We start from the raw sequence: 13,770 nt of genomic DNA on the forward strand, positions 1-13,770 counted from the left end.
TTATGTAAGGGGCAGCGCCGCGCCCCGCCGCACGGGAGCGCCCACCCCACTTTGGGGCTTCTCCCCCTCCCCGGGTGGGGGGTCGGGCGGCACCAGCTCCTTGCACCCCCATGGAGGGGGGGGGGAGGGCACCGACCCCCGGACCCCCAGCAGCAGGTTGCAGCACAGCAGCCTTCCTCCTCCTCCTCCTCCTCCCAGCACCCCGCAAGCCCCCCAGAAACGAGACCCCAAACCGACAGGGAGGGGAGCCCCATCCCACCCACACCACGGGGCTGAGCCCGGGCACGGGATCCCCCCACCGGGCAGCCGCTGCCAGGGCTGCCTTCACCTTCAGCCACCGCGGGCATCACCACCCCAATCCCCCTCACCCCAAAACACCCCGCTGCCCCCCCAAAGCCAACAGAGGGGCGGCAGAACAACAAATCCGAAAAGCCGTTTCCTCCCAGCAGAGATTTCCCAGCTGCAGGAGCCACCACCATCTCCATAAAGCCTTTTTTTTTTGTTGTTTTTGTTTTTTGTTAAAGCAAGAAATTGCATTTCCTTGTTTACGCCTCTTCTACCACCAAACTCACAATATCCCACTCAAGCCTACACAAGTAAACACAACAGGGAAGACGCGTTTTCTCCCCAAAACGGAGAAGCCCACACCGCAGGGTGCAGGGAAACGCATTTCTGGGCTGCCCAGCCAGCGAGGGGGGGCCGGCCCCGGCTATGGTGGCTGTTTGCTTTCCAGGAAGGCTGCAGTCAGACCCGTTTGTACTCGGTGCGTGCACTGGCAAGCAGAGCAGGGCTCGTTCTGCAAAGAAATGAGCCGCTTTGGAAGAGAAAACCCACTCACGGGGACCCCCTCCTCATCGTGTCCCCCCCCTCCCCTCCAGCACAGGCACTTCCCCAAGAGCGTTTCACTTTGTGGGGAAATTCCACAGGGAGAACCCACTGCGCTCGCCGCCGAGGTTTGCTCTTTCCTGCCTGCACGCAGGAGGCTCCCACAGCCTGGCAGCTGCCCAAAGCCAACCCAAGACCGACCGCTGCCACCGCCGCGGCGCAGGAAGGCTCCTGCCCGCCGCTGCCGCCACCGAACGGCATCGGGACAAGCTCGACACGAAGGACTCTCCTACCTGCCGCAGCCACGCCAGCTCCTCAAAAGCACGGAGGTGAGGAGATGCTGCCGGTGCAGCGGGGCCAGCAGCTCTTCGTCAGCAGGTAATTAGTGGGCTCAGATGCTGGGGAGCAGCCGCAGCCTGGCTGGGGGTGGGGGGGGAGCTGGCAGCCCTTCCCGGGGTGCGGAGGGTAGCCAGGTCCTGCTCCCCGTGCCGGAGGGAGGGATCTCACCGCATCCTTAAGCCCACCCCATGGCAGGACTAAGGGTCCCGTCTCCCCCCTGCACAGCACCCGGTGGGGACAGGGTGGCTGTCCCGAGAGAGGGGAAAGCATCACGTCCCGAACACAGGCAAAACCATCGTTGTTGAGATCACGGATTTATTTACACGTCAAGGAAAACTCTCGCCCAGAGTCACGTGAGGAGGAAAAAGCAAACAAACCCAAAGGACCAAGCGATTTGCCTCCTGAACATAAACGCTCGCGCTCCGCAGCGCGCCTGGCCACCTTGAAGGGCAGCCGAACACCTTCTCTCTCCTCCTTCTCCGCAAGGAGAAACTAAAGGCATGACGTTTTTACAGTTATCTGCGTCACAGAAAAAACAACCTGAAAATAAAAACCGCCCTTTCCGGAGATCTGCCCGCGCACGGGCAGGTCACGGAGCACCCCTCGTTCTGCCGCGGAGGAAAGGTCCGAGGGGCAGCACATCTAGTACTCGTCCAGGGTGTCCGCCCGCGGGACGGAGAGACCCCGTTCCTTCAGCGCCTGCACCTTCAGCTTCTCCGACTCCTGCTTGGCCTGCTGCTCCACCCGCTGCTCCTCCAGGATCTCCTCGATGGAGACCTGCTGCAGAGGCGTGTCGCTCTCTTTCTCCAGGTCCTGCAAAGAAAAATGGCACGTTCAGCATCGCAAAGCGGCGGCCGTGGCCGAGACGGGCAGCTTTGCTCACGGGGTGCTCTGAGCACCGCTCTGCCCGCGGGGAAGCTTGGCGCTGGGCTGACGTTGCCTCTGTCGAGCGCATCTCGGCGCCGGTCTGGAGGGGCCAAAAGCCAGCAGGGACAGCAAAGGTCTGGGGTGGGCCGGCACCCGCATCTCCACTGGGATGCTGACACACACCCCTCTCATCTGCTTGGGCTTTGGTGACGTCCGAGCACTTCCTACAAGCGCCTGGCCAGGCTCTGTGCTCCCAGGGAGAGCGGGCATCGCCGTGCCACAGACAGCACGCTCCATCGCTCTTGCCAAAGTTATCGGAGCAGGACAGCTCCCGGGGCGAGCAGCCGAGCGGCGGCAGGGTCTGCCTCCCAAGCTCTGGGCTTACGAGCTCGAGGGCAACCCGAGGATTTGGCCCTGCGAATGCTCGAGTCCTCCCTGGGTCACAGATTTGCACGTGCAGGACGGACTCTCTCCCCGGACCGCAGCGACCTCGCACCCACACGTCTTCCAGGAGTCCCGTGAAAAAGGCAGAGGCGATGCAGACCAGATGTGCTGGAGGCACCCCGATGGGTGGGGATGGGGGCAGGGACTCCCAGGACAACTGGGGACCACCGGGACAGCGGCGCATGGGAGGGGGCTCGGGGAGCAGCTAGGCTGAGCTCAGCACAAAGGGACGAAGTGAACAAGAAGTGAGACGGCGCTCGACAACTCTGAGCCCATCCTGGTGTCCCCCGGTGCTGAGCCAGCAGGGAGGGGACAGCCCCACGGGCAGCCGCTAACGACACCCTCCAGCAATGCCACGCACGGGGAACGGGGGGGGGGCCAGGGCTTCCCCACATCTCCCTCCGCTCGCCAGCCCGCGTGTCGCTCTTTACCCCTCACATCGTCCCAGAGGGGCTGCAGCTGCGGGATGGCACCTCTGCCCCCCGGATACGCTGAGGGTTCAGCCTGAACCGGCCCCGGGAGGGGGCTCCAGTGTCAGCCCCCCGAGGGGCCAGCAACCCCACTTCACAGCGGACAGACAGACGAACGGACACCTAGCGCCGGTGTCCGCCTCAGCAGCGCTGCTTGGAGTCACGTCACCACAAACGCCACCAGCTCGGCCTCAGACTGTGGCAGAAACGCTGCCCCAGGCTGGGAGCAGGCAGAGAGCAGGCAGAGAGCAGGCAGGACAAGCCGCTTACTTACTATTTCCCCCAGCAGAACAACATTCTCGCCTCTCACGACAAAGATGCCTCGAGGGATGTCCCCATATTTCTTGCCCACGTGGATGCGCTCCACAGTCTGGTGCAACACCAAGTTTGCTGCAGTGATCAAGAGAGAGAGGAAATAATCCACATTTCGCCGTGTTTTCTAGCTATAAAAAGCGTATCATCCCCGCTGGGCAGCCACAGCACCGGCAGGTCCTCCGAGCCGGATCCCCGAAGGCACCGACGGTCTCCCTGGCCGAAACACAGCGGCTGCGGCCTCTGCCCTCCAGCTCCCACAGGCAGGGCAGGCAGGGCAGGCAGCGCAGCGAGCTCGGACAACCGGGGCCAAAGCCCACCCAAGCACCACACGCCGACGATGGAGAAGAGGAGAAGACGACTGGTCTGCAGGTTGGTGGCAAGGACCAAGGCACTCGGTCCTGAACACAACCATTACCCGCACGTGTCTCGGGCCATTTCTGCCCAAAAAGGGATTCCAGAGCATCAACGCTGGATGCAGGCGGGAGGGGGAAGCACCCGGTTCTGGGAGACGTCTCTGTGACGCATCAATTCCGGGGGCGGGGGGGACGGGACACGCAGGGGGGGTTTAATCCACAACACAAACACTCTAAAAACGCGACCTGCAATCACGTCACTCTGCGCACAGATAAACTCATTTCTTTGAAAACTCGCGTTGGGTTTAGCCAAGGAAACGCGTGCTCCTGCTCAGGACCGGCACGCGGCGGGGTCGGTACTGCAAGCGGTGCAGCCGCTGCGCTCAGCGGGGACCATGAAACGGGGGAACTCTCACCAAATCCCAGCTCCTCTCTTTACCGTTCAGCCGTTGCTCGGGATGGGAGATGCTCCGGTAAACACGGCCCCGACGGGCACGGGAGCATCGCCCGGCTCAGGTGAACGGGACCCGCCGGGTTCTTCTCCTCCTCCTCTTCCTCCTCCCAGCCCCCGCACGCCGCTGGCCCTAGAGCCAGTCTAAAGCCCGGCCTAAGTCTTCATCACCGCCCCCCCGGCAGCGTCACCCCCGCCCCGGTGCAGACGTACCGAACTGGTCGATGCTGCGCAGGTACCCGATGAGCGTCCGGCCGTCCCGCAGCAGGACCAGGTGCTTCTCTGCGGGAGGGTGGAGAGCGGGAGGGTCAGCCACGGCCACGCGTGGGTATTAACACCCCCCCCCCCAATCCCCCCTGACGTAGAGTGGGGGGAAACCAATGATGAGCTGCCCCAGCAGCGTGCAGGGCAGAGGGGAAGCTTTCGGCAGCAGCCCCACGCAGGACAGGTACCCACGGAGCGGGGCGGGGGGGGGCAGCTCCCCCGAGGAAAGAGGGGGTCCGACCGCCCCACGGCGAGCAGCACCCACAGAGAACGGGAGGTCCGACCGCCCCACGGGTGCGGGGGGTTTCCCTGGGGAAGGATGGTAGTCCAACCCCCCCACGGGGGGCAGCACCCACAGAGACCGGCCGCCCCACGGGGGACGACGCCCTCGAGGGAAGGGGGGCCCCAGCCGCCCGCCGTGGGCAGGGCCCGGCCCCGCGGCGCACTCACTGTCGATGTCCTGGATGAGGCTGGCCGTGCCGGGCATGTAGTTCATGGTGCCGCCGCGCCGCCCCCAGCGGAAGCGCCGCCATGCGCCGGTGCCGCCGCCACCGCCCCGGAACCGCCCCGCCGCCGGGCGGGGCCCACCACGGCTCTGCCCTTTTAAGCCGCGCCAGCCGTGCGCGCGGGACGGCCACCGATTGGTCGGCGCCGGCGGGGCCTGGCCGCCGATTGGTGGCGGGGCGGGTGGCGGCCATTGGCGGCGGGACGGGGCGGGACGGCGGCCATGGAACCCCGCGATCGCGCCGCCGAGCCGGGCCCGCCGTGGCTCCCCGGGTCCCCCCGCCCGCCGGCGGCAGCGCAGGTAACGGCGGGGGTGGGGGGGGATGAGGCGGCCTCCCCGCTCCCGGCCGTTGAGCCGAGCCACCGGGGCTGGAGCCCGCCGGGCCGGGGCAGCCACGGTCTCCGTCCCCTCGGCCTGCAGCGGGGCCGGGGCAGAGCCCCGCGGGGTGCGGACACTTGCCGGGCGGGCGCCGCCTCGTTGCGGGCTGCCCGCGGGGGCAGGGCGGGCAGTGCAGGCAGTACAGGCAGTACAGGCAGTGCAGGCAGCGCTGCAGCCCGTGTCTCTGCCCCCCGCTAACGGGCAGCCGAGTTTCCCTCCCCAAGACGTGACCGGCCGGTTCCGCCACCCGGGTGCGGCAGCGGCGGCAGGACGGAGCCCGGCAGCACCGGCCCGCTCTCCCTTGCCTGCTCCCCGAACGCGCCCGACCCGAACCGCAGGGGCAGCGGCAACGAGCCCTGGGGACCGGCGGCTCTTTAATGTCACCCCGCAGCTCCGGCCCGGGTAGGTTTGTCCCGGCCCTTGGCTTCCAAATGGACCCGTTTGCGTTAACGGCGGGCTCTTCCGTCCCGCTGGGATAAAGACGCGTTAAAACGACAAACGTGGTGAAAGTTTTTTACCTTGGTATCCAGTCCAAGGTGACATTTCTAGGGCGCGTTATTTTAACGGAGAGATCGCCGGGGAAACGCCACCGTCCTCGGTCGGTTTGCTGCCGAGGTGACTGCGAGAGCCGGGCATCACCGGCCGCAACGTGCCCTGGTCCCCGCTGGCCGTCCCGTCACCGGCAGGCAGAACCACCTGCTCCCCGGTGTGAACGCGGGGGCCCAAGGTCCCGACCCCTGCCACGTCCCCCTCTTGCGCGGCACGGCACGCTGGAGACGCCAGCCCCGAGCGCGGCGGCGTTTGTAGGGGCAGCGGAGAGGAGCCGGCGGAGCGGGGGGAAAAGCATCGCCGGTCCCGCTGTGCCCCCCGGTCCCATGACTTGCTCTTCCCAGATGTATTATTTGTTGGGTTTATTGCAGCAATAGCTTTTTTCCAGCGGCCGTTGTGCAAATACTGTGTGAAGAGAAAGGCTTTACTCTTTCCAAAGAGGTTGTCCAGACATAACTGTGGTTTGTTTTAATCCTGTGGGACGTGTAGGTTTGAGCCGGCTCTTTCATAAATCCCGGCATGCAGGTGATATAATCTCTCCTCCGTGAAACGGCTCGCAGGCGAAAAACTGTTTTGCCCAAAGCTACAGGGAGTCACCCGTGAGCTCCTGAAATCCTGACGCTTAATTGTCACCTCTGTGGTCAGATGGACGCTCGCGTTCAATGTACACTGATTACTGGAACGTATTCAGATAAATTCTCGCAAACGTTCTGGACATACGGACCTTTCGTACGACAAGTTCTCAAACCCGACTGCAGCATGACCTGCGGCTCGGCGATCTGAACACCCTGTTCCTTGAGCCCCAGAACTGGTAGATCTCGTCCGTTTGCATCATTTCTGTTCGCGGACTGAAAGAGGAAACGAACTTTCCTGGAGCGTTTTTCATCCACCAGTCGGTGACTACATTGACGTGGTTGAACCTCCGGAGAGCTGCTTGCTGTGAGGAACTGTACGTGTATTTCTGAGCAAAGCAAGGTTAAGCTTAGTGCATCTCTTTGTTTCTCGCCCTCCAGACAGATCCGTCCCCCTGCGATGCCCCCGACACTGCCTGTCTCCCTGAGCGCGCCGCGAGGGCGGTGGGACCAAAGCGTGAGGCAGACAGGCGTTTATTGCCAGTGGCCAACAGAAAGCCACGTTAGCCCAGGAAAACCTAAAACTGGGGCAAATTAGCTTGGGGACGAAGGAACGCCCTGGTTAAACGCTGCAGGAAGGGCCAGTCCTCTTTCCCCAGGCTGCTGCTGGACCGGACCGAGCCCCTCTGCCCCGTGTCCGTGCCCCATCACCTTTCCTCTGCTCTTCCCTCCTCCCCAGGCAATGGATTCTCCCTACGCAAACGGAGCCTACAGCCCCCCGTACCCTCCGGTTCCCGGCGCTGCCCCGCACTATGCCGGCCTGCCGCACACGCGGGGGTACTACTGCTCCGGGCCCCCACGGACCCCCTACCCTGCCGAATCCACGGGCATGTACCGGCCCCCGTCGCCCGTTCCCCCCTGGAGCTATGCCCCGCCGGACTGTCCCGCCGAAGGGTCTTCTCTCAGGAGGCAGCAGGTTCCCGGCTACTCCCCACCGCAGGTAAGAGGCCGAGCACCGGCCACAGCAATTTCCAGCCCCGGTGTCGGTGCAGATGCTGGCTTGCACTTCCCGGGGCATGAGAAGTTGTTTTATTGGGGCCGCAGCAGAGGGAAACCCCACAGTGCCTCCTCCGATGGATCTGTGGGTCCCAATGGCTGTTGTGCCTTGGGCAGCTCGTCCCACCTGGTTTTATTCTTACAAAGACTGGTGGTTGCCCTGTTCTTCAGAGACTCCACGCTGGTGGGTTAGGAAAGCGGGAATCGGGCAGCAAGGCTGACGCCGTGGCTGCTCCTAGGGCTGTCTGGAGCGAGCGGTGCTTGGTAATGTCTGTTCCCTCTCTTCTTGCAGACCCCGGCAATGCCCATCCCACAGTATCCATACGGAGACAATCCAGGGGTCACGCCGCAGGGGCCTCCGCCACAGCCCAGACTCCCGGAGGACACGTGGGCTCCCCCCACTGTCTATGGGGCGCAGCCGCGTTACGCGTGGCCCGCTGCTTCGGCACACGGGAACCCGTTCGTCTCCGATTCGCACCCATCCTGGACCGGCAGCGGGGCTCCGTCCCACCCTCCCGTGTGGGACTCAAAGGTACAGCCGATGCTTCTGCAGCGCGTGCCCGTGCCGGGTCCTGACTGTGGACAGACCCCCTAGATTATACGGCTTTCCTCAACACCGTCCCGTCCCCTGGGAATGCCCCTTTCCGCGAGCACCGTTAGCGTAGGTAGAAACAAAGCAGCGGGGATCCAGAGTACTGCCAGCAAAATCTCCTGTTTGCATACAGAAGACCCAAATCCACGGTTTTTGGTCCTCAGCAGCAGCAGTGCTGCATGTGCCCTGCTCCGGGGATGTGTGGCGTGGGGGCTGCTGTTATTTGGGAACAGTTTAAAAGTCTGCTGCCTGCAGAGAAGTATCTTCTCTGGTGTATCCATGGGACCGTGCTGCAATCTAGTTGCATCACCGCGTTGATGGGTAACGGGTGTTCGGGGACTCACGCTGTTTCTTTTAGACACGTGCCTCTTGCTGGGGTCTGCTCTTTAACAGCCAGGGACTGGAGCGTGGGTCCCGTGTCCCTCTTTGGGACTTCTCGCAGAAACCAGCCCGCTTGGCAGGACACGGGGTGCCAGCCTGCGAGGACGTGATGTGCTATGACGTCATGGTGTGTGATAGTTTAGCAAACGCTGCCCAGACCCCCGGTAACGTCATGCCTAACCGGGTCTGTCCCGTCCTCCCAGGCGTGCGCCCCTCCGAGCAGCCGCAGCCTCACCTGCCGCCCAGTTCCCTCGGCCCTGCCTCCCTTTTGAGTGCGAGACGAGAGATTAAACCCCCCTTTCCTTCAAGAGAAACGCGCTTAAAGGTTTGGTTTGGGTTTTTTTTCCTCCCATAGGATACTGCTTACGACAAACCCGAGCAAAGCGCAAACCAACACCGCTACTACTCCAATGTCAACCACCAGCACTGCGGGACAGTGAATGACCACAGGCCAGCCACTCCGCTCAACGCCAAGCCACCCCCCCCAAACCCCAAGGTGCAGTACAGCGCGCAGCCCCAAATGTACGACAGCGCGTCTCGGAATCGGGAGGGTGGCTTTAAACCTGGTGACCACCCACCAACGAATTCTGTAGCCATCCAGCCAGAGATTCAGAGAATCCTCCACGTAATGGGGGAGGCTGAACAGCTGGAGCAAGAGGTGGATGAATTTGTAGGGAAAAAGACAGACAAATCCTACCGGCTTCTGGAGGAGATGTTGACCAAGCTGCTGTTGGAACTGGATTCCATCGAGACTGGTGGCCAGGACAGTGTTCGGCAGGCCAGGAAAGAGTCCGTCCACAGAATTCAGGCCATACTGGAAAAACTGGAAAGAAAGGGGTTGTGAAAGCACATCAGCCGCAACACACAGCCTGTTGTTGAGGTTCCAAAGAGTTTTAGTTCTGTTAAATCTCAGCTCTTTCTGCTACGCACTATTGACAATGGAATAGCAATAAGCCCCGAGTTAAAAAAAACAAAACGAAACAAAACCACCAAAAAAACCAACCGAGAAGCCCAGCCCCAACAAACAACTTGGCAATGGACAAATTAAGAGAAATCTGAAGCAGGAAACTGAATTGTTTGCTTGTTCCAGGCTTTGGGAAAGCAGCACCACCCAAGGTACTTACGCTGCAGAGGTCTCCGTGGGGGTCTGCATCCTCTCTATCAGCAGGAAAAAAATCACTGTACAAAGTTCCCCAAACCAGACCCGAGCTAAAGGTGCCTCCTGCAGCCGCAGCAGTTCTTTAAACAGCCGGAACGCTTGTCAGACGCGGTCACGCCGGCACTGCGACGTGCAGCCGCAAACCAAGACTCTGGACTTGTCAGTCGCTGCCCGTATTTTCAGCTTCAGCTTCCTCGCCATAAAATCTTGTGTGTCGTCGTGGGGTTTTGTTTGGGTTTAGTGCACTCAAGTAGCTACACCGAAGCGCTGCAGAAAGGGCCCACGCTGCCAGCCCATCAGTGCAAGCAGATGTCACGTCGTGCTGTTCCTCCTCCGTCGTGAAGAGCCGGTGCCTGGTGTCCCCCGCGGACACGGGAACGCAGCCGGGAAACCTCAGTTCTGCCACTGAAAAGGACGGGAACAAGCAGAGGAATGACGTCAGAGCAGAGCAACCCGAAACGGCAGGATGCTTGGAAACGCTTTCCAGGTCACTTGGGTAAAAATCCACTTTTTAATTGTCGCGTCCTTCCACACACTGCAAGTTTTGTATTCCCCTGCAAAGGCCGTACCCGTGGCACTGTACAGCGCAGAGGGGAAGGGAACAGCTCGGCCGATGTTAACCTGCGGGTTACAACACGCGAAGCGAATCATTACTGTGTGTGACGAGATAATAAACCCTGACAACTTTTAAATGTTATTTTGTAATTAAGACGTCTCAAAGTCTCTTTTCTTTAAAAAGAAGTTGTGGGCAAGGTTGTGTAACGTAACCAAAACGCCAGCCGGGCTGTCTCGGCAGCTGAGGGTGAGGGATGAGCGCAGCAAGTTACCAGCGAGCATCCTTGTTTTGGGGGGTACCGTGGCCCCCGTCACATCCCAAGCGGTGCCGATGCTCCAGGAGCCGTGGCCGTAGGGCTGGTGGCCGCGGTTTGGGAGGGGTCTTGGCATGCCCGCGGCTGGCCGTGCCCTGACCGTGCGCTCTGCGGGCTGCCGGCCGGCCGATGGCCTGAAGGCACCCGGCAGGTCCCACGTCATTCCCAGACGGGGCTGTGCGCACGGACTGACCTTTGCGGCTCCTTGGATGCGTCTGTGATCACAAGGGGCCGACGGAGCCAGGAAAGAACGAGCCGAACGTCCTGGTGGGGGTAAACGCGCGGTTGCTATTCCATTTCTGCTCTTGTCGGGCAGAGAGCAGCCGGGCCGAGCTATCCATCCTTCGGATACAGCACAAAACCCGACTTCTGAGGGTCGGTGGCGATACTGGGAGATAGAGCAGATGACAATAAACAGCCCGAAGCCCTGTCTGTGTGCTGGATGCAGAACGCGATGGCCCAGCCCCAGTGAATGCCACTTTTCATTTCTCTGATAAAGGCAGCAGTGTCAGCAGCAGTTCTCCGGGAATTAATCCGTGCTTTGGGTTCGTTTCCGTTTGTGGAAATACTCACGGTGGGGATGATGTCCACACAGCCAGCCTCGCTACCTCTTTAAACCCAGGGGAACGAAGAGCAGCGCTGTGGCGTCTCTACCCCTTTTGTTTTATCTTATGCTCGAAAGTCTTGTTAAATGCTGCCTCTAACGTCCTGAAATCTTTCCCAAGAGACTGCTGCGGGTTCACTGAATTAGCTTGATAAATTAATAACTTTATTTAGGTTTTTTTTTTTTTTTGAAAGGGAATACAGGGAAGAAAAAAAATCATCATCAACCGCTCTGAGGAAATGCTTGGGGTGGGGGCAGAAAGCTGAGTCCTTGTGCTACAGGATTGCGAGCAGACTCAATTCCAGAGTCCTGTTCTTCTGATCCTTTAGTATTTCCCGCAAGGATTGTCTACAAAAGGCTACGAAGGAGATGGAAAAGTAAAGAAGGAATGTAAGCACCCAAAGAGACCCCCCCCTCCCCGCTCCGCTCTCCAGCCATTTCAGGTTCAGCAGGGAGTCCAGGCTGTGGGCTCATTGCGTTTGTGCTCTCTAGGGAATTACCAAAGAGCTCGTTTCTTCTGTTACCACATTTGTTTTTTTGTGTTTGGTTGGCATGGCTGTTGAAATCAAGGTTTGGATTCCCTTTGTGCAGGATCTAGCCAAAGCCTGAAATCTGTTGTTGCAGGAGATGGCGTAAGCCGTGCTCCAGCCGCGCAGTGACATCGTTCAGCTCGTCAGTCGACGCGCGTCGGGCTTCTACAGCAGGGAGAGCTGCTACAGCTGCACAGGACCACTCGCGGTGTAGGCAGCCCTCCTTCGCACCCCTCCTAACAGCCGGGTTTGTCAAATCGACCCCTTTATAGAGCCCGGCTTTAACCCTGCCCCACGGCCCCGAGAGCGGCTACGGGGCCACAACAGCCACCAGCCCTAGGTGGGGCTCCCTCCCCCTGCGGATGGGCTTTCACAGCTCTTTCTGCTACTGTCGCTCGAGTAAGGCGGCAACAGACAAACAGGGCACCCGTGCGTCAGCCCCGCTGCTTTTTTGAGGGATGCGGTGTTAGCAGCAGACGTGCTGCAGCAAGTCACCGCTTACAGGTAGGCGAAAAGCAGCAGCCACCAGCCAGCTTCAGTTCGTCTGGAATCCGCGGCGCTGCCTGAAACTTTATTTTCTGTATTTGTTTCGGCAGCAAGAATTGCATGAGGAACAAAACTGTATTGTTTATTGCATCCTGTTTGCTCTAATACTCATTTCCCTCCCCTGTCCGTTGCCAGGGAAAGGAGGTAAAGTAGGTTCTAGCTGTGCAAGGAGTGCGGAGCAACCCTGATACCTTGCAAATTCAGTAGCACTGCAATGCAGTCAGCTAGGAGGGGAGAAAACAGCGTACGCTCGGCTGCTGTGTCACCAGTGCTCTGTGGACTGGGACAAAGGTTTCCTGCTGCGGAGACGTAAGAATGAAACATTTATCTGTTCCTATGAAAAACTGAAAGTATGTACGTGGCAAACGAGCCGGACAAAATCTGGGAGGGCGGAGGGAGGTGGGCTGTTTCTCTGGTGCTGAACCTGTCGAGGTAACGTATTTATTAATATATTCCTTTACAATAGTTCCTCTTCTGGAGCGTAAGTCCCCGCATGTGGGATGGCCCTGGCAGAGGGTTATGTGAACCTCTGGTTAAAAGCACATGAAAAAACATTAAAAAGCGGGCTGAAATGGCACGTCATCGTTTCAGCGGGGCCGGTTGTTCGAACAGCTCTGTGAGAAGACGTGGCCCCGCGTATGACGTTTCTGCGTCCCTCGGGCAGGTTTTATGTGTTTCCCCCAAAGCCGAGCCTAACTGAGAGCAGGGATCGGGGCATACCTTCCACACCGCAGCCTGCAGAAAGCTCCCGCCGGCATAACCGCATCCTCCCCGCCGCGTCCTCGCCGACTTCCGTCTCCTTCAAAGCAGGACCAAAGTGGGTCAACGGCTCGGACGGCGATCTGAAAGGAGAAACACGCTGCAGCAGAGGCGCGGGCAGGAGCTGTGTCAGCACCGAGCTGGCGGGGGCCCTGCGCAGGCAAGGCTGCACGGACAAGGTTTTGCAGCCATTTGCTCTACGGATGCAAAACTGAGGATTTTAGCACTTCTGGCCATTTAATCTGTCTCGCCAGTAAACTGCCGTGGTGGAGGTGAGCAGTGGGCTGGCAGTTCCTGGCAGCTGGTTTATCTTACGGCATCCACCCACATCACAAACCCCCAAATTAGAAAGCGTGTCTCTATTTATCACGAGGCTTGTCTCTACAGAAACCAAACTCTTGTTCCGGGGTTGCCCGTTGCTTCTACGAGCATCAGAAGAGAGTTTCTCAATCTCCACCAAGGCAAAAGGGACACGAAAGGCTTGAACAACAACCATTAAATCAGCGTCTCGTGGTTTCTGCTGCAGAGCACCCTATGCTCAAGTGTTTGTCCACGCCGCGCGTGGGAGGCAACTGGCACGAAGGCGCGTGCTTCCCGGCGATGCTGTGCCGGCACCGCGCACCCCTGCCCGCCCGCATCCGGCTTAGGGGTAATGACCAGCCTGAAGTCAAGATTTAGGCCGGGGAGTCCTAATTAGCGTGGGCATCGCTGCCAGCTGCGGGGCTGCGCAACCCTCCCGAGAGCTGCGGGCAGGGCAAGGGCAGGGCTGCAGGCAGAGGCTGCAGGCAGGACTGAGGGCAGGGGTTGCAGGTGGGGGGCTGCAGGCAGGGGTTGCAGGCAGGACTGAGGGCAGGGGGTGCAGGCAGGGGGTGCAGGCAGCAGTGCAGGCAGGACTGAGGGCAGGGGGCTGCAGGCAGGGGTTGCGGGCAGGACTGAGGGCAG

The 13,770-nt window shown here is 60.4% G+C and overlaps 2 protein-coding genes and 1 long non-coding RNA gene across 3 annotated transcripts; 1 reads left to right on the plus strand and 2 right to left on the minus strand.

The window, feature by feature from the left end:
• Positions 1-1,469: 1,469 nt before the first annotated feature.
• On the minus strand, positions 1,470-4,905 carry LSM1 (LSM1 homolog, mRNA degradation associated). Its single transcript, XM_054804351.1, has 4 exons — positions 4,779-4,905; positions 4,278-4,346; positions 3,220-3,335; positions 1,470-1,977 (listed from the first exon to the last, which is right to left on the minus strand). Exons 1-4 carry the CDS (start codon positions 4,822-4,824, stop codon positions 1,807-1,809), a joined length of 402 nt encoding a protein of 133 aa, XP_054660326.1. The 5' UTR covers positions 4,825-4,905; the 3' UTR covers positions 1,470-1,806.
• Positions 4,906-5,012: 107 nt separating this feature from the next.
• On the plus strand, positions 5,013-10,226 carry BAG4 (BAG cochaperone 4). The gene is made up of 4 exons (XM_054804347.1): positions 5,013-5,133; positions 7,072-7,332; positions 7,681-7,920; positions 8,717-10,226. The coding sequence occupies exons 1-4, from the start codon at positions 5,056-5,058 to the stop codon at positions 9,203-9,205; spliced, it is 1,068 nt and encodes a 355-aa protein (XP_054660322.1). The 5' UTR covers positions 5,013-5,055; the 3' UTR covers positions 9,206-10,226.
• LOC129196592 (uncharacterized) lies at positions 10,012-13,648 on the minus strand. The gene is made up of 3 exons (XR_008574183.1): positions 12,790-13,648; positions 10,583-11,351; positions 10,012-10,141 (listed from the first exon to the last, which is right to left on the minus strand). It is a non-coding gene; the product is annotated as an uncharacterized LOC129196592 (long non-coding RNA).
• Between the last annotated feature and the right edge of the window lie 122 nt (positions 13,649-13,770).

This window comes from Grus americana, chromosome 26, assembly GCF_028858705.1.
Source record: "Grus americana isolate bGruAme1 chromosome 26, bGruAme1.mat, whole genome shotgun sequence".
Lineage (NCBI taxonomy): Eukaryota > Metazoa > Chordata > Aves > Gruiformes > Gruidae > Grus > Grus americana.